This window comes from Hemiscyllium ocellatum, chromosome 6, assembly GCF_020745735.1.
Source record: "Hemiscyllium ocellatum isolate sHemOce1 chromosome 6, sHemOce1.pat.X.cur, whole genome shotgun sequence".
NCBI lineage: Eukaryota > Metazoa > Chordata > Chondrichthyes > Orectolobiformes > Hemiscylliidae > Hemiscyllium > Hemiscyllium ocellatum.
Genome location: NC_083406.1, coordinates 15,634,262 through 15,660,594, shown reverse-complemented (window position 1 = coordinate 15,660,594; position 26,333 = coordinate 15,634,262). Strand labels below are relative to the sequence as shown.

The 26,333-nt window shown below is 42.7% G+C and overlaps 1 protein-coding gene across 2 annotated transcripts in view; it reads left to right on the top strand.

Annotated features, from left to right (window-relative positions):
* The window catches only part of LOC132816367 (collagen alpha-6(IV) chain-like), a 206,216-nt gene that overhangs the window by 16,852 nt on the left and 163,031 nt on the right, over window positions 1-26,333 (top strand). For both annotated transcript variants that reach the window (XM_060825834.1, XM_060825833.1), the window contains exons 3-4: window positions 1,080-1,134; window positions 18,483-18,563. In XM_060825834.1, coding sequence (XP_060681817.1) covers window positions 1,080-1,134; window positions 18,483-18,563 — 136 coding nt within the window. The remainder of the gene's footprint in view (window positions 1-1,079; window positions 1,135-18,482; window positions 18,564-26,333) is intronic.

The following is a 26,333-nucleotide window of genomic DNA, read 5'->3' as shown; positions in this document are numbered from 1 at the left end:
ACAAACAAAATCCTTCCATGAGAGGAGTTGTATGTTTTAAATACTGAATACAAAAAAGTTTTAAAGGAATCAAGATGGGTGAAGAGAATTTGCAAAAGCAAAGCAGATGAAGAATTGAGGATATGTCCATATTACAAACCACTTGGTGGAGAAGATTAATTGTATTGTAATATTCCTCCAATTTGCTCAACTTATCGACCTCTAAATCAGTTAAACATCAGCTATCAGAACCCCAAAAACTAACAGTCCAAATAAAGGGGCATAACAATGGAAATGGAATTATTAATATGTCTCACAAGATGTGTGTATAAGCCAGATTCCTTCAATAAGCATTGCCCATCCAACTCTCCACTCCATTTCATATCCACCACATACCATCCGGTCCCCCGCTCCCTCTGACGGGCGCGCTGTACCCAGTCCCCCGCTCCCTCTGACGGGCGCGCTGTACCCAGTCCCCCGCTCCCTCTGACGGGCGCGCTGTACCCAGTCCCCCGCTCCCTCTGACGGGCGCGCTGTACCCAGTCCCCCGCTCCCTCTGACGGGCGCGCTGTACCCAGTCCCCCGCTCCCTCTGACGGGTGCACTGTACCCAGTCCCCCGCTCCCTCTGACGGGCGCACTGTACCCAGTCCCCCGCTCCCTCTGACGGGCGCACTGTACCCAGTTCACTACAATTGAAATGAGAACTCAAGTGATGGATGAAAAAGATCTCACGACCACTGCTTCTCCCCATGTGGTGGCCAATAAGTATTCCATGAAAACCCAAATGATTTGGACTTCATGTTGTTGGAAGGATCTTGCTGTTCACAAATTGGCTGCTGTGTTTCCTGTCAGTGAGGTTTCTGGTTTTTCTATTTATTGATGGTAAAGTTGGCTGGAATATTTCATGCTTTTCGATGTAGCTCCACTAGGTGACTGGATTGGGCCCTCACTGAAATCAAAGCTTGATCTTATTACAGAGTTACCAGTGAAGAGGTGACATTTTTACTGACTGTGTTGGATGTTCTGTGATATTTCTTAATGATTTGGAGTTCTCTCACTAACGGAGGTTCAAACCTGTATGTTCATTTTCTTTTGGCAGGTGCCTGTTATTACGATTACTCATTCTGTTGCTGTTGACTGACACAATTCTTGCTGTAAGTTGAACTTAGATTTATCTCCAATCTTTCATTTGCTCTCTTCGTGTCTTTGCATGTGCTCTCCATCAGGCTTCTTATGGGTATTGTTGGAAGTATCTGGAACAGCATCATTAAGTTGGGATGAGCTGCTGGCTTTTCAGATAGAACATAGGACGGTGGCTTAGTGGTTAGCACTACTGCCTCACAGCACCAGGGACCTGGGTTCAATTTCTGCCTCGGGCAACTGTCTGTGTGGAGTCTGTACATTCTCCCTGTGTCTATGTGGGTTTCCTCTGGGTGCTCAAGCTTCTTTCTGAGCTTTAACTCAATTGTTACACTCCCGCATACATTCGGAGATTTCATTCATAACTGAAAATTTAATAACCGAATCCTAATGTAAATATTGCAATTAAGCTGCAGTCAGCATCATGTCAAGTTTTGATAAGACTTTAATACACATAATAGGAACAGAATCATCTTGACATATCATCCACCCATTTTCCAAATAAAACTCTTTTCCATTCTTCAATGCATTTATGTGCTACTGTTTGTAGAGTCTATGCTGCGATGTTGGTGATAATCCTAAGCAGGAAGAAAGTGAGGACTGCAGGTGCTGGAGATCAGGGTGAAGAGTGTGGTGCTGGAAATGCACAGCAGGTCAGGCAGCCTCCGAGGAGCAGAAAAGTTTCAGACATAAGTCCTTCATCAGGAATGAGGCTTGTGTCCCAGGGGGCTGAGAGATAAATGGGAGGGCGTGGGGTTAGGGGGAGGTTAGCTGAGAATGCAATAGGTAGATGAAGGTAAGTAAGAAGGTGATAGCTCGGAGAAGGGGGGTGAACTGGATAGATGGGAAAGACAATGGACAGGTCAGGAGGGCAGTGCTGAGTCAGATGTTTGGGGCTGGGATAATGCGGGGGGAGGGGAAATGAGGAAACGGTTGAAATCCACATTGACCCCCTGTATTTGCAAGGCGAAGTATAAGGTGTTCTTCCTCCAGGTGTCAGTTGGTAAGGGTTTGGCGATGGAGGAGGCCCAGGACCTGCATGTCCTTGACGGAATGGAAGGGGAGTTGAAGTGTTCTGCCATGGGTCGGTGGGGTGGATTGGTTGGTTGGTGGATAAATGTGGATTTCAATTGTTTTCTCATTTCCAGCCCCCCACCCCCCCCCCCCAATCCCTCCCCACATTATCCCAGTTCCAAGCCTCCAACTCCACCACCGCCCTCCTGACCTGTCCATCACCCTTTCCCGTCTATCCACTCCACCCCTCTCTCTAACAATCACCTTCTCCCTCACCTTCATCTACTTATCAAATTCACAGCTACCTTTTCCCCCCAGCCCCACCCTCTCCCATTTATCTCTCAGCCTGCTGGCCCACAAGACTCATTCCTGATATACGGCTTATGCCCAAAATGTTGATTCTCCTGCTCCTCGGATGCTGCCTGACCTCCTGTGCTTTTCCAGCACCATGCTCTCGGCAATAATCCTAAGCAACACATTCACTGTTTTATTGATAAACCTGCTTTTCTGTTGTTTTCATTTATTTGAATAAAATTAAACTAAATTTATTTTTCTTCATCTTTTTTCTTTAACTGACATCTACAAACTTTGTAGTGGGTAGCTGTTCCTACCAGTGAGATGCTGCTGTCTGCAGACTCTGGAATGTAGAATGCCTGATATGGAATGTTGGATTTAGAACATGGAATGTGTTGTGTGGAATGCAGGATGCATCAATCCTGAGAACCCATTCCACAACTCGTGTTCATTCAGGGGGCTGGGAATCTTTGGAATTGTCTACCTCCCAGAGGCTGTGAATGTTTAGTCAATGAATATATTGAAGACTGGAATTGATAGATGTTTAGCCATTGAGTGCTATGGCTGGCAAGTGGGGAAGTGGAGTCAATGTAGAATATAACAAGAATCTTACTGATGTGTAGAACATGCTCATAGGGCTCGCGGGCTCCTTTTAATGTAATTGGATCAGGGTTGTTCGCCAAAGCGAGTTTATCAATTCTCCTTGATTGTGTAGTTATTGATAACATTTGATGGTTTGAAATGTTTGTTTCATGGAGCCTGAATTTGTTGGTGGCATAGGCTTTACAACAGGGACTAAATATGAGATGGGGGGAGGTTTCCTGCTTTGGCAGGAGGTGGCATCTGGGGCCACACTTAATGGTCTCTCTGCAATCAATCATGTGGATGTCTCTGCCATCCTACCTCAGAGAGCTCTGGGCCAGTTAGAACACTGGCAGTGTACTTGCGTTGTAGTGCCATCATGAAGAGTGACAACTCTTGGAACTGCACCTGGAGGATAAGGGCTCTCTGATGGATGCACACCCCTCTTTACCCCCCCCCCAAACAACTGAGTGTATAGAGTCCAATGGTTCCAGGCCACTCAGGAGGGGTCTAGTGAGGGGAGGTCAGGTAATACCAATAGTGTAAAGGTGGCTATTGCCACTAGGTGATGATCTCCCTTTCACTACTCTTTGCCCTTTAGTCCACAGCAATAAGGTCCCTCAATTCTTCCTCCTCCGAGGAGGGCACCAGGGATTTTCCCCATGTAGCAGAGTACCCTCCCCCTCCACTGGTAAAATACTGGTTGAAGTGGGGTGATCCTTATTCAGACATTTGTATAGTTAGGACTTTGGTGGATGTGCCAAATCCACCTTTTCCATTGCTGCCAAAAAGGCAGAGCAGCGCCCCACCCCACCACCATTCCATGCCATTTTGGAAGCCCTCTGCCCAACGAGTCCATCTACAGAGCAGCATATAGAAGCAGAATGAGTCTGCCGCCCAGGTGTGGAGAATAATGCTGGTGTTCCTTTACATCCAATTTAAGACAGAGACTGGGCAGGCTGCTCATAATTCACTTTATCAAAAAGTCTGAGTCTGTTATTCTGCAGCAAGAATAGAGAGTGTAAAATTTTCCCTATAATTACAAAGAGGGAAATAATAACATTCTGTGGGAACTGTACAGAATGAGGTGCAAAACACACAAGGCAATTTATGAAAATCTGTGACTATTGGATACATTTTCCATGAGACAACAGCTCAACTGCTTTTTGAAACTCTCCAGAGTAAGAAATTGCTTTGAACACACTAGCATTGTCACCATTTGACAGCAGATATTTTCTTACATATATTAACATCTTTTGTATATGGACCCTGTGTTCACTTCAATCCAGAACAAGTCTTCAAAGGCTTATGAACAATCAATCAAACATTTCATTCGTTCATTCAGTGCATTAAAGATGTCATTCTCCCTTTCATTACATCGACTTTAACTGAAGTCTAATTGTGAGAGCATCAATCTCATAGTTAATTTCTCTGCTCAATGAGCGTAGGTTTGAGGTATCCAACCCCTCGAGGGCTGACAGAAAAATGGAACCTGCTACCTGGATGAACCTCTTTTTACTTTCTTCACTCTGGGGCATGGATGTCACTGGTTGACCAGTATTTATTTTCTGTCCCTAGTTGCCCTTGAGAAGGCAATAGTGAGCTGCCTTCTTGAACTGCTGCAGTCTATTTGTTGTAGGTTAATGTGTCTCATAAGCTGTGTATAAGCCAGGGAATTCCCAGGCTTTCACCCAGTGATAGAGATGGAATGACAACATATGTCCAAGTCAGGAAGATAGGCTTGGAGGAGGACTTGAAGGTAGTGGTGCTCCCATGTACCTGCTGCTCTTGTCCTTCCAGATAGAAGTAGTCCTGGAATTGGAAGGTATTGTCTCCAGATCTTTGGTGAATTTCTGAAGTACATCTTTTAGATGATGCATACTGCTGCTATTGAGTGCCAGTGATGGGGAAGAGCAGATGCTTGTGGATGTGGGGCCAGCCAAGCAGGCTGCTTCATCCTGGATGGTGTTAAGCTTCTTGAGTGTTGTTGGAGTTGCACCCATCCAGTGGAGTATTCTGTCACACTCCTGACTTGTTCCTTGTGGATAGGCTGCAGTATTCCAAGCCCCTCTCCTGCTGTTATAGCCACCATATCTATATGGCTATACTGCTTAGGTTTATGGTCAATGGTAACCGCCAGGATATTGATAGTGGGGGATTCAGTGACAGGAACACCATCGATTAACAATGGGCTATGATTAGATTGTCTCTTGTCAGAGATGATCATTGCCTGGTATTTGTGTGGTACACGTGTTACTTGTCAGCCTAAACCTGGATATTGTCCAGATCATGCTACATTTGAACTTAGATTGCTTCAGTATCTGAGGAGTCACAAATGGTGATAAACATTGTATGCAATTATCAACAAACATCCCCACTTCTGCCCTTTAAGATGGAAGGAACGCTGAAGATAATTGGGGTCTAGGACACTACCCTGAGGAACTGCTGCAGAGATGTCCTGGAACTGAGATAACTGACTTCCACAACCGTCTCCCTATGTGCCAAATATGACATTAACAAGCAGAGAGTTTGCCCCCTATACCCATTGATGCCAGTTTTGCTGCAGCTCCTTGTTTGAACCAAGGCTGTGTGAGGTCAGGAGTGACACTCTGTTTGGGTTCTGCCAGGGCCACTGAGCAGGTAATTGTGGAGGAGACGACAGCACTGTCAATGACACCTTCCATCACCTTATTCGTGACTGAGAATTGTATTGAATTTATTGCCACATATACTGAGGCACAGTGAAAAGCTTTGTCTTGCGAGAGTAGAGTGATGTGGCGGTAACTGTCCAGATTAGACTTATTCTACTTTTTGTGTGGAGGGTATATTCTATATTGTCAATTTACATGTCAATGTTGTGACTGTGTACCTGAACAGACGATTAAGGGAGCAGCAAATTCTGCAACACAAGTCTTCAGTAGCATTGTCAGAATTTGAAATCCACAACTTTGGCCGTTCACTGGCTCAATCAATTTTTAATTTTATGTTCTCATCTGCACTTTTTCCAATATATTCATCTTTGTAGCGTCAGTAAGTTTTGGATATGTGGCTTTCTGTTGTTAAGTCAAGCATGAACTTAATGAGTAGTTGCAACTGCAGAAATCCACACTGTACCACTCCCTCTGATTTGTTGAAATGCTCTTTAGCCGTACATGCAGTTTTCCACTGCTTCATCTAGCTTCTCTACAATCTCCTGACCAGCTCAACAATTCCCTTAACTCAATGAGCTATAAGGCTCCTTGACAGCTTTTTTGCCTCCGTATCAAATGCCTTGTGGAAGTCTGTGTATTTGCCATCTGTTGACATTACTGCATCAATTTCTTAGCTTCTTCTTCAGAAAATTCAATTAATTTTTGTTAGAGACTGTAACCGTTTATAAATCCATGTTGTCCCTCCCTAAACAGTCAAACCTTCTCTTAGTCCCGAGTGGTGAATTCCAATCACTTCCTCACTATAGATGTTAGCCTGACTGGACTTAATTTCCAGGTTCCTTTTTCTCACCGGGTCTTAAATTGCAGATTTAATTCCACAACTTTCCAATTTAAGCAGCTACTCATGTGCCAAGAGAGGCGATGGAAGATTCTGGCAACCGTTTACAATTTCCTCTTCCATTTCCGTTCAAATCCCCTGGATGGAAATCTTCAAGTCCTGGAGATTTATGATGCCCATTGTTTTATTTTTAGTACAATTTCCTTGTTTATATCAACACCATTCAGTTCCCATTTTTATTTTGTCACTTGTCTCCCTGGAATGCCAGGTATGTTATCCTGTTCCTCTGCTAGACTGACATACAAACAATGCAACTTTCATCACCCAGTCTAGAGGTTGGAGGAAGCTGAATGGGGAATCCATTTTCAGAGGGAGACAAAAATTCATTTTCCCGATGGCAAGTTAAAGCTTGGCAATTGAAGGGGTTTAATGAAGGGGAGGGGATGGCCTAGTGGTATTATCATAGGATTGTTAATCTAGAGACCCAGGTTCAAATTCTGCCCTGGTAGAATTTGCATTCAATAAAAATCTGAAGTTTAAGAGTCTAATAATAATCATTGTCAGGGGAAAACCCATCTGGTTTGTTAATATCCTTTTAGGGAAGGAAATTGCCATCTTTACATGGTCTGGCCTACACGTGACTCCAGATCCACAGCAATTGGGGATGGGCAATAAACGCTGCCTAGCCAGTGATGCCCTCATCCCATGAATGAATTTTTTTTTTAAAATTGAGTTCTCCGAAACTGTCAGGCTAGTCAGGTTTCCCCCATGAAACCGTTTTACATTAATGAAAATGTTAACAATGCTCATTAATACCCTATCCTGCAGGAATTATGTTAATGATCACAATCTTGTTAACCAAAAATGCGAAATACATGTTAAACTCAGAACTATACTGAAGAAGGGTCACTGTACCCCATAATGTTAACTCTGCTTTCTCTCTATGGATGCTGCCAGACCTGCTGAGATTTTCCTGCAATTTCTGTTTTTGTTCCTGTGTAACAGAGCTCTGCACTATCACCCTTACAATGCACTCTCACTCCTCTCACTGCTAGATGGCTTTCAGGACAATTTTGAGGGAGAGATGGCTAGAATGTGGTGCTGCCATTTGCCTGGTCGCTGACATCCCTAGGAATGGGCGACAGGCCTGAGTGGAGTTTGAGTGATGATTTTGGGTTGCAGAGAGTCAAGTGCTGCACAAGTACCTTTTTAAAGATGGTGCCTGGATTTTGGAGCCTGGAAATTCCTAGTAGGTTCAGAACCTCCTGTCCATATTGGACTTTCCCCACTGTGTGCATATGGCGTGTGATGAGAAGATTGTAATTGTGTGTAAAGGACACAGTCTGCTCTGGAGGGCATGTTCCTCCCCATTTTTACCCCTTCTTCCACACTTCGTCTGAATAAAAGAAAATCCTGCCCATTTGTAATTATTCAAATAGTAAGAGGCCTCCAGTCATCTTTGTCTAATAAGAGAGAAGTTCTATGGCACTCTGGGATTATGATGACTTTACCTTACCCATTCAATCAATCTGCTATTTCCTTATGTTCATTTGTAATGTTATCCCCAACTATTACTAAAGCTTCCGCATTGTCATTACCTAATCGTTCCTTGTAAAATATGCACACCCCTAGTGTTTCCCATGTTATTTCTACAAAGCCTTGCAGTAGTAGTTTTCAGTAGGAGTTAGCTCTCTGGTGTTGTATAGCTATCAAGTGTTTCACAGGATAGGAGCGGGGGTTGTGGGGGCTGTGCCTTTTAAAGACCAAGCGAGCATGTCTGTTCTTTGTAAAGGTGGAAGGCGTCAGTGTGCTTAACGTTGAAGTGAATGAAAAGATGAATAATGAGGCCCTTTTTAAGTTTTTCCACGGTGAACTGAAAGGGATTGAGTTGCACTCAAATTGTTCAGGCAATGGGTCCTCACCCATAACATCTCCTAAAACAGGAATAATTCACAGGAACTCTGACAAATGAGGGCCCTGTGGTAATAATTTCTGCTGACAGAAGCTGGCTAATATTGGTATGTGTATTTATATTGGACTTTCCTAACATTCCATTACCCAAAAGCTACTGGTCAGAGAAGAATTCAATAAAGATGTAAAAATTAAGTGGAGGTGGCTGTATTCTGATTGGTTCTAGAGTGTGGCAGGAGCCCCAGTTCATCATTACCAAGTCTTAACAAAACACTTTATACTTGTATTTCCTTTTATGGTCAGAACACACCGTCCATTAGGATACCAGACAGTGAGAATAAATCAATGCGATCTGTGCCTTCAGACCTTCAATGGGGATTTAAAATAGCACAAAACTGGTCTGGGAGTCGAGTGAGCTAAAGACTCAGGTTTCTTCTGACAGGATTCCAGAATTCTCCCATTACAGAGCAAACTAATTGTACAGGTAGAAGGTGATGTTCAGCACTTGATCCAAGGATGTGTGATAGCAGAGGATTCTAAACTAGCTGTCAGGAGAAAACCATTTATAGCATAATCCAATTAAAACTCATTGAGCCTGTCTTGTGAAAGGAAGAGTCTGTCACACTTAGAACAGGCTTTCAGAGTAGCTTTTTGTAAGTAAGTTTGCCTTTATTGGTTATCAATAGCACTTTGTCCACTGAGCTTTGCACTCAGTAGACTGACTGTCCTCGCAAGAAAGGAGTCCGTGGATAACAAGTTGACAGGAGTGCTATGAAGTTGAAAGAATAATTGCATTTTAAATATGAAAACACCACAGGCAATTAGCAAATTGGTTGCAGGAATTTTACTTTGCTCGGCATCTGCTTAATCTTTACCCCACCAGTAACGGGCGTTACCATGTGTACAATCAAGATGTGTTGAAAGTAGGAAATTGCGTCCACATTAATTAGTGCAGCCAGGGTGAGTGTTTCACTGTTAACTGTACAGTGATTCAGGAATCTGGAGACTCGTGGCATGTGTGGAATGTAGCATCCTAGTTCTCAACACTGACAGGAAAAATACATTCATAAACATTCTCAAGATGTCTTTTTATTCTTTCCAAACTTGGTGTGTCTCCTGACCAGAATTACTTTTGACCTTTCACCTGGGTTCTCAATGTCAAAAAAAAGACTCCTTCATTTTGCATTCATGTAAGTTTTACTGCAAAATATTTAAGATTTAGAGAAATCCATGTGCAGTGTATAAAACATGCATATGTGTGGTCCATAACAAATCCATTCTTTGATGTTTGAGTTACATAGTAAATATACATCCTCCAGTTTAGAGTTTCGACCCTATTCTCAATAATTCCAGATGTTTTGTCATTGTTTCTGATAGATCTCAATTTTCCAATCTCCAATTTATCCCCCGGTGAGGCAACAGGGCAAAAAGTAACCCTTTATGACCATTTAGGCTCTAGATAAATCGATTCTGATGGGTGGCATGGTGGCACAGTGGTTAACACCGCTGCCTCACAGCGCCAGAGACCCGGGTTCATTTCCTGACTCAGGCGACTGACTGTGTGGAGTTTGCATGTTCTCCCCGTGTCTGCGTGGGTTTCCTCCGGGTGCTCCGGTTTCCTCCCACAGTCCAAAGATGTGCAGGTCAGGTGAATTGGCCATGCTAAATTGTCCATAGTGTTAGGTAAAGGGGTAAATGTAGGAGAATGGGTGGGTTGCACTTCGGCGGGTCGGTGTGGACTTGTTGGGCTGAAGGGCCTGTTTCCACACTGTAAGTAATCTAATCTAATCTAAAAGTAATCTAATCTAAATAGAAACCTAATGACATTGAGGGGCCTTCAAATTTGAGGATTGCGTTGAGCAAGAGTTTGTACCTTTTACAACCATGATTTGGACAATTGCAGTCTATAATTTATCCATTTAAATACTTTCAACTTGCTGCTTTCATCAGTTGGTGTGTGAGTTGGGATTCTAACCAAGAATGTCAATGTAAAACATTCTCACAGAAACTGAGAGACTTGAAAAGATAGAGAACTTGTAATCCTTTAACATCTTTCATAACCTCAGTGTATTCCAAAGCACTTTATAGTCAATTCCACAACTTTGATTTGCATACAGTCAGTAATGAAACATCCAGAAAACATGTTTTAAATGTTGGGTTGAGGAAGAAACGTTAGGCAATTCAATCTATCTGCTTTCCACCATTGCACGTAGAGTTTTTATTTGTCTTCCAATAAAAAAAACCCACAAAATTGCTAGAAATTCATGTGCGTGGTGACTTTCACTCCGTTAATAACCATAGTAGCAATTTGATTCCGTTTCAGATGTCTGGCTCCAGCCAGATGTGCACAGTTTCACATCTGTCCTTGGCTGGTATAATAACAGAGCATGAAATTAACTGAAACAAATTTTTTCGTGTTGAAAGACTATCTGTGAGCCATCGTCTTAAAATCTCCCGAAACGTTTCCCAGCTGCTGTATCAAACGTTCAGTCTTAAGGTCTCTGATATTGGAAATGGAAGCTTGGCCTGCTTACCCAAGACTACAGTAATGAAGGCAACATAAACGTGCCAGCTGTCATCCACAGTCAGAAATGCTTCAAACGGATGCTGCTGTTCTGAAGGAGAATTGAAACAATCTTCTCTTACAATCCATAATAAAGGAGACCATTCAGCCCCCATTGTTTCCATGCTGGCTCTTTGAAAGAGCTATTCAACTGCTTGCACCCTTCCCTGTTCTTCCTCCGTAGCTTTGAATATCTTTCCTTTATGTGCAATTCCCACGCATTTCTCAGCACCCCAGCCCACTCGTCTCATGCCTGATGAAGGGTCTATGCCCGAAACTTCAACTCTCCTGCTCCTCAGATGCTGCCTGACCTGCTGTGCTTTTTCAGCACCACACTCTCGACTCTGATCTCCAGCATCTGCAGTCCTCACTTCTTCCTTTATGGGCAATTACTTAATTCCCTTTTGAATCTGCTTCCACTTACTCTTTCAGTGAACACTTGCCACCTCTGAACAGCTTGCTGTTTTAAAAAAAAGTTTCTTTTCAATACTGTAACCTTCTCCATTCTTTTACAACTTATCTTCAACCCATGCACCTCTGGATATCGACTGTCATGTCATAGTTTCCCTTCAATTACTTGATCAAATTCCTTCATAACTTTGAACTTCTACTAAATCTCTTTGTTGCCTAGCCTTCTCAATGGAGAAAATTTCCAGTTTCTCTGGAATAAGTGAAGTCCCTCATTCCTGAGAAATCTCCTCTCCACCTCACCCAACATATTTCCTAAAGTGTGGAGCCCACTAATGGACACCAAAAGCTCCCTGGTGCAAGTGAAATGATCAGAACAGCCTTGATGATTTTCTGTCTAATATTCTCAGTAAAATCTCACCCATCTAGAATCAAGATGGAACTTAACAGGGATCAAGACGGGAGGAAATTACATTCTGGCAAACCTCTGAGTGCATTGAGTTTTGATGTCCGGTTTAGGTTATCACTGAGGTCACTTGATTCAAGTTGGGCTTTATTTCTGGAGACTTCATCATGTGACCTCTGGCTTTCAACAGTCCCTCCTGGTCAAAAAGCCTTTTGTTCTGACTCTTTTTAAATTAAAAAGCAACAGTGTTCAAGTGAGGACACAGCATTATTTTTCGTGCTTCTATGATTTCTGACAATCAATCTTTTTCGGTCCTTACTTTCCAATCCTTCCCATTGTGACCCTGTTTTGAAAACTGCAGTGACCCCTCAGTGAGCTGGTGTGGTGGGTTGGGGGTGTGCGAGGAATGTCAACTTCTGCCTTTGAAATAGAGAACAAAGATAGACCTAAAGGTTCAGACGCATAATTCTTGAAGTTTGCGTCATATGTACACCGGGTAGTTAATAAGGCATTTAGCACAGTTGCCTTCATTGTTCAGACCCTTGAGTATAGGAGTTGGCATGTCATGTTGAGTTTGTACAGGACATTGGTGAGGCCTCTTCTGGAGTGCTGTGTCCAGTTCTGGTTGCCCTGCTACAGGAAAGATGTTATTAAGCTGGAGAGGGTTCAGAAAAGATTTAGCAGGATGTTGCTGCAAATGGAGGGTTTGAGTTATAAGGAGAGGTTAGATAGGCGGAGACTTTTTTCACTGGAGCATAGGAGGTTGGGAGGTGACTTTGTAGAGGTTTATAAAATCATGAGGGGCATAAACAAGGTGAATGGCAGGTCTCGTTTTCCTAGGATGGGGGATATCAAGACTAGGGGACATATTTTGAAGATGAGAGGTAAAAGCTTTTAAATTTTAAACATTTAAAAAGGGCATGGGGGGCAAATCTTTAACAGAGAGTAGTTCGTGTATGGAATGAACTTCCAGAGCAAGTTATGGATGTGGGAATGGTTAAATATTTAAGAGCCATTTGGATAAGTACATGAATAAGAAAAAGTTTTGAGGGATATGGACCAACCACGGGCAGGTGGAGCTAGTTTACCTTGGGATTATGGTAGGCATGGATGGTCGAACCAAAGGGTCTATATCTGAGCTGTATGATTCTATAACTTGCAATGTACCATTTCAACCCACAACCTCATGTAGGGTCCCCCCTCCCTCCCCTTGGTAAATCCTGCTTTAGATTCCGGAGACTCCAGGCAATGTGAAGGTTGATAATGTCAGACGACGGTCTTTGTGACTGAAATAGGTTCCAACTAACACTTAAACAATCATTCATTGGCCTCTTTCGGAATTCAGCCAATGGGGATTTGGGGGGTGGGGGGGGACGAGACATGACCAGCAAGGTCTGATCTGGAAAACAAATTTGAGCAAAACCAGGACTGAGGATGAAAGACATTGTGGCTGAGGTTCAGGCTGCGTACATCCATTCACATAAATGGACTGCATAAGTTTGTCAATGTTGTAAACTGTGTGGTTTATAATTAATGGAATTTTATGTGTTCCTAGTCTACAAGTCTGAATTATCTCCCTTTAATGTAGCAAATAAATGTGGTCAACCTTCTTTTCGAATTATTGCATCTTTTTGCAGTGGGGGAGTGAGTGCAGTGAGGTAAATACTCTTGGTTCTGCTCTTGAGTTGTCCCATCAGGAAGCAGCTGGCTGTGGGTTTGCTGTGTGCAAATTGCTGATCATACAGTTCGATAGTGACTAGTCAACAGACGTCGTTCCAGTAGCTGTATTGCGTTCTAGGACATACTGCAGTCATGAAAGGTGCTAAGTAAATGCAATATATTCCTTCCTTTCCCTGAAGTGTGTAAGGAGAGGCTGGAGGTGAACCTGCTGACAAGGAATATAATCTGACTCTCTTCCTGAAACATGTTCTTGTCCCAGATGATGATTGATGCAATTGTAAAAGATAACGGCAATGGTACATTGCTCAGCTGTAACCTGTTCTGGTGTCAAGTGTAGTCGCAATTTCACAAATCTGTGCCTGGATTCTGAGAGTCAGTGCTGAGATGGTGACGCTCAGCTGTTTCAGACATTATGAAATAATAGATGAAGTTATGAGAAAACAAATGTCTGCTGTGTTTATACAGCTGCAGCTCAAATCTCAGACACGCTGTTAAAGCATTGTATTAGTAGCATTTCCATCCCGAAAACTGGCTGTCGGAATCAAGCCATTAAAATATTGCGAGTTTAGTCAAGGGGAAAGTGAGTCAAAAGCCTAATGAGCCAATCTGAGACTTGACCTTTATAAAGTTTGTAAACTGTGGCTCCTGCAGATATCCCCACTGCTTCATCACCTGCACCTTCGGGGTGCGAGTGCAGAGATGTTCTCTGTCTCGAGGTGAACTGAAACAAAGATAAATCATGACAAGTAGATGAAGAGTCAAGAGAGGATTCTGGTGATGAATGTAGACAGAGAATGATGGGAGCACCTGGATTGAGTTGGGTAAAATGGCCAGATATTCTTTTTGATTCTTTCATGCACCCTTTTTGCTCTTCTAATTTGCTTTTCAACTTCCCCCTTACACAGTCTATACTCCTCTAGGGCTGTTGCTGTTTTGAGCCATTGGTATCTGCCACAGCCTCCCTTGTTCTGTTTATCCAATTCTGCATATCCCTCAATATCCAGAATTTGTTGGTCCAGTCCCTTATTTCAATGTGTAATTTACATTTTGAGTCCCAAACACAACTCAGGAGGAGGGAACATTCCAGGAAAAAGCTCTTCTCTCCCCTAGATCCCCACAAAAGGAACAGGGAACTTTCCACTTCCCCTCTCCTCCATATTCCTCACACGTGGTTGAGAGAACTCCCAAGGAAGGGACAATTTGTTGGAGATTGCATTCAGACTGCCCGTGCAGTCTGGAGAATGCTGGTCATGTACTCTCCTGATTTAATTCTTCAATGTATCCCATTGTTCTCACAAAGATTTATTTATTAGAGGTTTATAAAATCATGAGGGGCGTGGATAGGGTGAATAGCTAAGGCCTTTTCATCGGGGTAGGAGATTCCAAAACTAGAGAACATAGGTTTAAGGTAAGAGGGGAAGGATTTGAAGGGGACCTAAATGACAACTTTTTCACGCAGAGGGTGGTGCATGTATGGAATGAGCTGCCAGAGGAAGTGGTGAAGGCTAGTACAATTACAACATTTATAAGGCATCTGGATGGTTATTGGAATAGGAAGAGTTTTGAGGGATATGAGCCAAATGTATATGGAGCTGTTCGGAAAGTGTCTCCAGTGGTAGGAGAGACTGGGACATGAGGGCACAGCCTTAGAATAAAGGGAAGACCTTTTAGAATGGAGATATATAGAAACTTCTTCAGCCAGAGAGTGGTGAATCTGTGGGATTCATTGCCACAGAAGGCTGTGGAGGCCAGGACATTGAGTATGTTTAAGACAGCGATAGGTAGGTTCTTAAGTATCAATGAGATCAAGGGTTACGGGGAGAACATGGGAGAATGGAACTGAGAAATTTTATCTGCCATGATTGAATGGCGAAGCAGACTCAATGGGCTGAATGGCCCAATTTCTGAATGGGACTAGATTAATTTAAAATACCTGATTGGCATGGACTGAAGAGTTTGTTTCCATGCTGTACACTTCTGCGACTACATACTTAGAAGTGTCTGCTCCCAGTCCACATTGGCCGAATCAAATCTGATCTTATTAAAAATCGGCCTTCTCCCAGGTCGGAGCTTCCTTGTCCTCTTCCAACTAGAGTCTAATTGAATTATGATCACTGTTTGCAAAATACTCCCCCACCGATAATGAAGCCAGTATATGGTTGAAGTATCTAAAATGAAGTCCAAGAAAATCCCCTCTCTTATAGGGTCTTCTGGTTGAGTGAAGACTACAAATGACCCAGGTTCATTTCCCACCTCAGGCGACTGACTATGTGGAGTTTGCACATTCTCCCCGTGTCTGTGTGGGTTTCCTCTGGGTGCTCCAGTTTCCTCCCACAGTCCAAAGATGTGCGGGTCAGGTGAATTGGCCATGTTAAATTGCCAATTTAGGTAAGAGGTAAATGTAGGGGTATGGGTGGGTTGCACTTCGGCGGGTCGGTGTGGACTTGTTGGGCCGAAGGGCCTGTTTCCACACTGTAAGTAATCTAATCTAATCTACAAAGGGGTATAACTAATTTAAATACATGGGCCAAAAAAACGTCTGCAGATATACCAAGCCATTAAACCAGTAGGAGACTATTAGAAACTCTCAAAGTATGTAGTCCAACAGGCACGGGCAGTCTGAATGCAATCTCCAACAAATTGTCCCTTCCTTGGGAGTTCTCTCAACCACGTGTGAGAAATTTGGAGGAGAAGGGAAGTAGAAAGTTCCCTCTTCCTTTTGTGGGAATCTAGGGGAGAGAAGAGCCTTTTCCTGGAATGTTCCCTCCTCCTGAGTTGTGTTTGGGACTCAAAATATAAATTACACATGGAAATAAAGTCGAGCAATTGTTTTGTCTTTTGCCATTCTGCGCACGATGTTTTTTTTCCCTGAATGAATTGGGGTTAATTCCCCTCACACTGTGACACTGACTGCATCAGTAAACTCACTTTATGTGAATGAACTGCACTTGGCAATTCAGAACCACAAACCAACCACTCAGTGCTTCCTTGGTTAAACTCTGTTCCACAGGTCAGTCAGTGGGTCTGGTTTCAATTGAAAACTCCAGCTGATTTTATTGTCTCTGAATGAATAATCCCTGCCCACTGAATTCTTCAGCAGTCTCATACTAACCCTGAAAAAAAAGAGTAACATTGATGTATTAATTCCTCTGGTACAAAACTTTGTGCCGTGTCATTTCAAACTGAGCTGAGTGGGTGGCATGGTGGCTCAGTGGTTAGCACTGCTGCCTCACAGCGCTGGGCACATGGGTTCAACTCCCTCCTCAGGCAACTGTCTGTGGAGTTTGCACATTCTCCCTGTGTCTGTGTGGGTTTCCTCTGAGTGCTCTGGTTTTTTTCTCACAGTCCAAAGATGTGCAGGATCGGCCATGCTAAATTTCCCATAGTGTCTGGGGATAGGTGGGTTCGCCATGGGAAATGTAGGGTTACAGGGATAGGGTGGGTCGCTATTTGGAGGGTCATTGTAGACTCAATGGGCCAAATGGCTTGCTTCCTCACTGTGATTCCATGGTTCTAACACAATCAGTTAAGTTAATCAGTGCAGGAAGAGTTCCCACCTCTATTTGATGCTAGAATTTTGACCCTTAAGCTCATGTTTTCCTTGGAGCAGGGAAAGATTAGATTACTTACAATGTGGAAACAGGCTCTTCGGCCTAACAAGTCTGCACCGACCTGCCAAAGCACAATCCAGCCAGACCCATTCCCCTACATTTACCCCTTCACCTAACAGTACGGGCAATTTTAGTATGGCCAATTCACCTAAGCTGAACATCTTTGGACTGTGGGAGGAAACCGGAGCACCCGGAGGAAACCCACGCAGGATGGGTAAGATTATGAGGGACATTGACATGGTGAATAGAAATCAGCCATTCCCCTCGATCTAATGAAAGGCCATAATTTTAAAACAAAAGGAGAAGGGAAGTGGAAAGTTCCCTCTTCCTTTTGTGGGGATCTGGAGGGGAGAGGAGTCTTTTCCTGGAATGTTCCTCCTCCTGAGCTGTGTTTGGGACATCATAATGTAAAGTACACATGGAAATAAAGTCAAGCGATTGCTTTGTCACTTGCCATTCCGTACTTTTTTTTCCGTGCAAAATCTTTTTTTCCCTGAATGAATTGGGGGTTAATTCCCCTAACACTGTGACACTGACTGCATCAGTAACTCACTTTATGTGAATGAACTGCACTTGGCAATTCAGAACCACAAACCAACCACTCAGTGCTTTCTTGGTTAAACTCTGTTTAGAGGGGGTTTGAGGAAAAACGTCTTCACTCAGAGAGCGGTGGGGATCCGGAATGTACTGTCTGAGAGGGGTAGTTGAGACAGGAAACCTCACAACCTTTGAAAAGTACTTGGATGAACGATAGAGTATCATAACATTGAGAGCTATTGATGTAATGCAAAAAAATGGGACTAATGTTGAGAGTAGCATATTTTTGGCCACACTAACTTTTTGGGCTGAAGGACCCTTCTGTACTCTACAATTCTATTGGATCTCTTTACGTCTGTATTTAAACTGCAGATTCCTCTCTGCACTGACCTTTTACAATATAACTCTATATGTAATCCACCTGCTTCCAGGTTAACACACCAGTGAGTTCTCACTTGGATTTTGAACAGTCAGTTGCCTTTAACAATTGCAAATGAACAATGGGACTCGTTTGTCAAACATGATGTTTACTGACACATAGAGGTTTACAAAATTATGAGGGCGAGAGGGGAAAGATATAAAAGAGACCTAAAGGGCAACTTTTTCACGCAGAGGGTGGTACGTGTATGGAATGAGCTGCCCGAGGATGTGGTGGAGGCTGGTACAATTGCAACATTTAAAAGGCATCTGGATGGGGGTATGAATAGAAAGGGTTTGGAGGGATATGGGCCGATGCTGGCAGGTGGACTAGATTGGGTTGGGATATCTGGTCAGCATGGACAGGTTGGACCGAATGGTCTGTTTCCATGCTGTACATCTCTATGACTCCTGAAGTATCTGTTGAGTTACTTGTTGTTTCTTTTCCAGGGTGGAAAGTCATACTTAGGACCCTGCAACGGGAGAGACTGCAGCGCAGGATGTCAGTGTTTCCCGGAAAAAGGAGCCAGAGTGAGTACAACCACGTTCCTACAGTTATGTTCAGATTCTAGAAGGCTCATTGAATATGGACAGGGATGGACAGTCCCCTGTGCCTTTTACTGAAGATTCAGGTCATAGTACTGTGAATACAAGAGTGCTTTCAGCAACTCCATTTATTATATACAGGAAAATTGCAGCACATAGTCCCATGGTAGCATTTACGAGGCAACGATGCTCACTAAGTAATAGATTTCTAAACACAAGACAGGCTTTTCATTGTCATCCAAGCTCAATATCCAGTATAGAGCAGAGAAAAGTGGCCGAGCAGAGGCTGATAGCTACGTTCGGGACCCGAACATGCACCCCTTCTCACACACTCACACACACACACACACACACACACACACACACACACACACACACACACACACACACACACACACACACACACACACACACACACACCCCTTCACAGATCACACACACACACCCCTTCACAGATCACACACACACACACACACACACACACACCCCTTCACAGATCACACACACACACACTTTGTGGGGTGAATTTGTACTTGCAGGGTTACATTGTACTTTGCTCAAAAACTGCATGCAATCATGTAGAACTCTGAGCTCAAAAACTGCATGAATTTATGTAAAACTCCATTATCTCACTTTTTAGATTAGAATCAATCCAAACATCATGGCATAGGCAGAGAACACAGGAGGCCAACACCTTCAACATATTGTCTAGCTATCACCATTGTTAATAGCTAACCCGAGAATGCAGCTTTTTTTTAAAAAGGTTTTGTAATTTACACATGAAAGAAGTGAAACTATCACTGTATTCTAAGGCTTAACAGATAATCAATTTTTCAATGTATAATTTCAGTTACATCACACTAAATTTTTGCTTGAAATTCTGTGTTAGGATTGAACCCTCCACTACCACATGATGAAGGAGCATCGCTCCGAAAGCCAGTGTGCTTCCAATTAAACCGGTTGGACTATAACCTGGTGTTGTGTGATTTTTAACTCAGTATAGAGCAATTAGCCAACATATTAAATTTAATGACCAGTTCTAGTTTGATTCTGATCTTTGATTTGCATCATACCTGAATTAAACTAAAACTTTCAATGTCAGCAGCATTGAACGTTCAGGGGCAACATCCAAACAGTTGAAATTGAGAATGGCAAACCGAATGAGTTCTCTTCTGGTGATTTTGTTCTCTCAATGCAATGGGTGATTAATCTCTTTTGTAAATGTGAACTCAGCTCATTCAGCATCTGTTATCAATGTTAAAGCTTTCCATGACCTGCAGCTCACCGAGTTACTGTATCAGACACCAGAAGAGAAACAAAAGTACTTTAATGCTGACAAGAGAGACATGTTGCTGAAGTTTTTCAGGCTTTCACTCATCAGAACCAATGCAAACATGTTAAATTTCAAATGATCACATAATTTCGCACTACGGGCAAGAAGGGTGCTAACCGGTTGGTAAGTTGTTTCTGATTGGCAGAGTTGTTACCTTAGAGTAATCAATAGAGAACTACATGCTCCACAAGCTCCCAGGTAATTCAAAAAAGGAGCAAGACTTCCTGTCATTTGCAGAAGACTTTGCATGTGAATGTATGTCACTTTCAGCAAGTGTAAATGTTCATTACCTTAAATTAGTTGGTGTAGCTGTTAGTGCAGTCCGATTGTTCTGCAAGTTCTGGTCAATTTTAGAATCACATTTAATAGTGGACAACATTGAACCATCATGATAACAGGGCAATACTCATGGCTTAATGTGAACTGAAGGAAGAAACATTTATTAGAAACTGTACGTGTCTCATCACCCGAATGAACTAAGTCTGAAGAGGTTTAACCTCCCAAACAGGATTTCTGTGTAATGACTCAGTTATAATTTGGAGAAATGTTTTGATGTGAATACTTCAACTCACATTATAAGCTGACAGTTTAATAGGCTCACTCTAATGTCATGTAGCTCTATTTGGCTGTTTCACAAGAGGTTTTTTACCCATGAGATACTAAATGAAATAAGATTTTAAATATCAAGATAATCCTTCTGAGAATGTATTGAGTTTCATCGATCTCTTCCCTCTATTGACTTGATTAGAAGTAGGGATTCTGTTTGAATTCTGTGCACTCTATATCAGGATGCCTGTTTCCTGTTAAATGGTTCTAGCTGAACAATGTTACGACACGAGGTAAAGCCTCCTGCTTAATTTAAAACCAGCAATACAGAAAAGATTTATCCCGTGCAGTAATCTGTAAAAATTTGAGCGGCCAAGAACTATTTAAAGTAAAAATTAACAACTTTATTTCCTAAAGTATAATAGAGAATAATTAACTAACAACTATTCACAAGTCCTTATTCTAACCTATCTTTGACCATTCCCTTCTATAATATTAGTCTGATAAAACTCACAATTAAGATTGACAAAGTAAGACTTATCTCAAAACCAGGCAGCTTTCGGTTCTTCTATTTGGATGTTCCTGTGTCTTCTTTTCTTCTTTTTAGGAATTTCTGCATCACAGGTTACTGATCGATAAAGGTACCTTTAAGAGAGCTATTTTTCAAGCAGTCTGTTTATATACTGGGCTTGACAGTTCTCCTCTCAACTGCTCAATTTTCCCCGGTCTTTCACCCTCAAAGCATCGAATTGTATCATTGGTTTTTAAAATTGTCAATCTACTCAATTCAAACTGGATTGGAATTTGGTATTTTTCAGGGTATAATTTAAACTGATTGGCTGAATTCAAATCTGTTTTTGTCTCCAGGCAATGAGCCAATCGAGTTGTTTGACCAAGTGTTACATTGTTACCTTATTGAGAACACTTGGTGCTGTGTCAGATAGTTCTGTTGCTTTTAACTCTCTTAAAATATACCCACATCTTCATAACAACAATCAATAGGAAACCCACCAGGGTTGTGAGAAGATTAAATTCTAGTGCTGTCCCTGTACATCCTCAGAGGTCCTGAATACATGGCTCTGCTAAGCAAGGTTGAAGGAATTTGGCAATGCGATTACATCCTTGTTTGTACAGAGTTTATATTCAATTTCTTAGAGTTTTTGAGGAAGTCTCAACCAGAGTGGATAGAAGGAACTATTAAATATGCTTTAAAGTAGGCTTTCAGAAGGTGTTCAAATAGGTAACTTGCAGAATGTTAAGTTATAAGATAAGAGTCCATGGCATTGGAGGAAGTATGGATAGAGAATTGGCTCCTGGGTAGGAAACAGAAAGTCAGGAGAAGGAATTCTTTTTCAGGCTGGTGTTATGTTAACAGTGAGCTTCCCCAGGGATTAATACTGGGACTGCAATTGTTTAAAATATATATTAATGACTTGGAAGAAGGAAGTGAATGTTCTGTAGCCAAATTTGCAGGTGAGTCAAAAATCAGTGGAAAGGCAGGTTGCAAGAACGATATAAACAGTTTACAGAGAGGTGTGTTGATTGGTTAAGTAAATGGACAAAAAATAGGCAAATGTAGTAAACTGCAATCTTCATTTCAGAAGGGAGAACAAAAGAACAGTATTATTTATATGGAGAAAAACTACAGAAAACTGCAACATAAAGGAACTTGGAGGGACTTGTGTGTGAAACACAGAAAGCTAGCACACAGACAATCAGAAAAGCAAATGGAATGTTAGCCCTTATTTCAAGGGGGTAGGAGAATAACCATAGGGAACATATGTTTTAAATTTACCTGTTCAGAGATTTTATTGTTGGAGCAGGGGGAATTTGAACCCAGCTATCCTGGCTTAGAGGTCTGGACACTACCACTGTATCACAAGAGCCCCCAGGAAAATGTTTCCACCTTTCTTACTGTAACTGTACAACGTGCTGGTAAAAACATATCTGGAATACCGTGAGTAATTTTGGTCCCCCTACTTAAGGAATTATCATTGGAGGTAGCTCAGAGAAGGTTCATTCAGATGATCCTAGTACAAAGGGATTGTCTAAGCAGCAAAGGCTAAACAGGTTGGGACTCTACTCACTGGAGTTTAGAAGAATGAGAGGTGTTCTCATTGAAACATAAAGGGTTCTGAAGGGGCTTGAGAGGGTAAATGCTGAGAGGCTGTTTTCTCTCATGGGAGGGTCTAGGACCAGAGGGCATCATTTGAGAATACACGGGCACCAATTTAAGATTGGGATTAAGAGGAATTTCTTCTCTTGGAGGGTTGTGAGTCTTTGGATCTCCTTGTCACAGAGAGCTGTGGGGACAGGGTCCTTGTGTATATTTGAGGATGAAATAGATAAATCCTTGATTTATCGTGGAATCCAGGGTTACAGGGGAACCTCAGGAGAGTGGGTGTGAAGAGCATCAGATCAGTTATGATCCCATTATAACAGCAGGCTCAAGGGGCTGAATGGTCTACTTCTGTTCCCATTTCTTAGGGTCAATCAGACAAAGCTATAGTTTACTCCACAGTTTGTTTCTGAGACTCAAGAACACGTGACGCACTTTTCGTATCAGCTGTGGTTCTGTGGGCAGTTCTCACGTTAGTTAGCAAGTTGTTTTGTAAATGGTGATCCAGAAACGTAACCTGGGCAGACGTCCTGTACCAACACTGAGGGTGTACTGCAATCACAGAGGCGCTGTCTTTTGAATGAGGTGTTAAACCAAGGCCAAGTCTGCCCTTCCTGAAGACTTAATGACGCTGTTTCAATGAAGAATCAGAGAATTCTTCCCAGTGTTATTACCAATACTCACTCCTCACTAATGCAGATTACTTGGCCTTTAACATATTGCTGTTGGCATGGTAGAGTTTCATTAGAAAGATGACCAACAAATCTATAAAGGCAGTTGAGATAAAACTGGAAACAGTGTCAGACAACTGTTCGGATGAATCAAGTGTGGCTCATACAGAGGTATCAAATGAAGATTTACGTGATTCAGAGTCAAAGAGTGTGGCGCTGGAAAAGCCGAGCCGGTCGGGCCGCATCCAAGGAGTGGGAGAGTCGACGTTTCAGGCACAAGCCCTTCATTGGGAATGAGGCTTGTGAGCCAAGGAGGTGGGCATATAAACGGGAGGGGGGAGGGGGAGCTGCAAGAAAGAGAGCTGAGAATGCAATAGGTATATACAGGTGGGAGTGAAAGTGATAGGTTGGACAGGAGGGTGGAGTGGGTAGGTGGGAAGGAAAATGGACAAGTGGGACAGTTCAAGAGGGTGGTGCCGAGTTGGAAGGTAGGGATTGGGATAGGAGGGGGAGGGGAAATGGGAAAACTGGTGAAATCCACATTGATCCCGTATTGTGGAGGGTCCCAAAGCAGAAGATGAGGCGTCCTTCCTCCAGGTGTCGAGGGTTAGGGTGTGGCAGTGGAGAAGGCCCAGGATCTGCATGTCCTTGGTGATTCAATCTACATTTTAGAGCAGGTTTCGAACCTCAATCTAAAGGTTTGTAACTATTGTAGCCATGATGTGGAGATGCCGTATGTAACTATTGTAGCCATGATGTGGAGATGCCGATGTTGGGCAAGGGTGGACAATGGTCAGAAGTCACATGACATCAGGTTATAGTCGAACAGGCTTATTTGAACTCACAAGCTTTTGGAGCAGCGCACTATAACCTGGTATCATGTGACTTCTGACTTTGTAGCTATTGTGACAGTAGAGCAAGAGTATCAAGTGACTTGTGAAGTGTCTGATGGACATTGGTGCTTCCTGTAACATTGAGCTTTGCAGGTCTGTGTAAAGGCACGCCCGATAGCAATCCAAACTGAATTGAAGGTAAAGCCTGAACTCTGTGGTACAGGATGCTTGTCCTGAGAGGTTGAATCAATGCGAGAGCTCAGTGCTGGGTACATCTAAAGAACCTGGAGTTCCACATATCAGACGTAAAGCTAATGCCACTCACCTCAGCAGAAGCAAGTTGAGAACTCAGACTTATAACCCTAAATGCTCCAGAAGGGTGGCACGGTGGCTCAGTGGTTAGCACAGCTGCCTCACAACACCATGGACCCGGGTTCGATTCCATCCTCATGTGACTGTCCGCCTGTGTAGAGTTTGCACATTTTCCCCGTGTCTGAGTGGGCCTTTGCTGGTTGCTCCAGTTTCCTCCTACAGTCCAAGAATGTGCAGTTTAGATGGATTTGCCATGTCAAGTTGCCCATAGTGTCCAGGGATGTGTGGGCTAGGTGGATAACTGATGGGAAATCTAAGGTGATCGGGTGGGGGGGTGTTGTGTCTGGTTAGTATACTCTTTTGGAGGACTCGGAAGGCAGAATGGCCTGCTCCCACGCTGTAGGGAAAAGAGACTTAGTGTTTTGCAGGTCACATTGACTGAAGATCAGGCAAACAAGCAGCACAAGATAGCAGGGACACAGAAGAGGCTTGATGCTGAATTTACAAAGTGAAATGATTGCCTTGTCAGGTACAGCTAAAGTAACTCAATAAAGATGTGTCTAAGCAACTGTGTTCGCTGAGTAATATTTGAAAGTGAGCCAACAAAGATGTCATCCCAACCAGCGGACATTGGAGAGAAAGCTCATAGCCCACATGTGTATCATCTCAAGATACAAACGCTTCAAAGTTTGTGTGTCTGTAAATAAATAGTCTAAAGTGGTACGAGTTGGAATAACAAACAGTTGCTAAAGCATGAGAACCATACTTGTATATAGCTGGAAACATGGGTGATTATAAATGTATATGAGTATGCATTTTTTTTCCTTTTTTGTATAAAAAAGGGGAATGTTTGGATTGAAATACAATCATATACAACTTTCTGTCATTGTCTTCCATAGACATGTCCCTCTACCAACAGGCACGCACACCATGAATTTGCTTCATTAGAGTTCTCATGTTGCGTTGTATGCTCCAAACAGTCCTTTTCAAGCCCCTACATCATGTGGATATTCCCTACCCAGGTCCTTACAATAACATCAGGCTGGGTGGAGTTTAATGTAGGTTTCAGCACTAACCCTTTCAGAAGTACAACTGACTACAGTATTTCCTCCATGACAACACTTCTAAAAGCATTACATTGACTATAAAATATCTTGGAATATCCTGAGGGGTTATACAAGTACGAATCTTTCATTTCAACCAAACTGCAGAATTTGAAAGTCGTTCTGAATGTAATTGTTGCTCTCAGGCATAAAACAAAATATATTGTGACTAAAGCATTTGTACTAAACTCAACTTTTCTTCTATTTCAACGTACCCTGAAGTCAGATGTTAATTCACTGACAGTGAATATGAATGGAGACAATGTTTGAGAATAAAAACTGGAAATGCTGGAAATTCCCAGCGGATCTGGCAGCATCTGGAATTACACAGTTAACATTTCCAGTTGACGATCTTTCATCAGAACCCGTACTATGGAAGCGCCCTTAAGGTTAGACCCTGTCTCAAAGCATAAATATGAGTTTCTTCAGCTGCCTGCCAGGGAAGAATGGTTCAGATAATTTTCTGTTGTGTCTTTGGTTTTATCTTTAAGAATCTCCATCTGGGTGAGCTACAATGAGATTAAGGAGCCCTATTTCTCTCCAAAACTGGATTTCTTATTGAATTCCATTCTCAGCCACTTTCTACGTAAAGGTACCTCCACTTGACTGGGATTCAGAGTCAGGAACCTCACTCCTGAAGCAAGGGACTCTGGAAAGTATCGTCACCCATTCATTTGTAGAGTGGGTGACCACTTCGCAGAACACCGACATTTGTGGGCGGCACGGTGGCACAGTGGTTAGCACTGCTGCCTCACAGCGCCTGTAGACCCGGGTTCAATTCCCGACTCAGGCGACTGACTGTGTGGAGTTTGCACGTTCTCCCCGTGTCTGCGTGGGT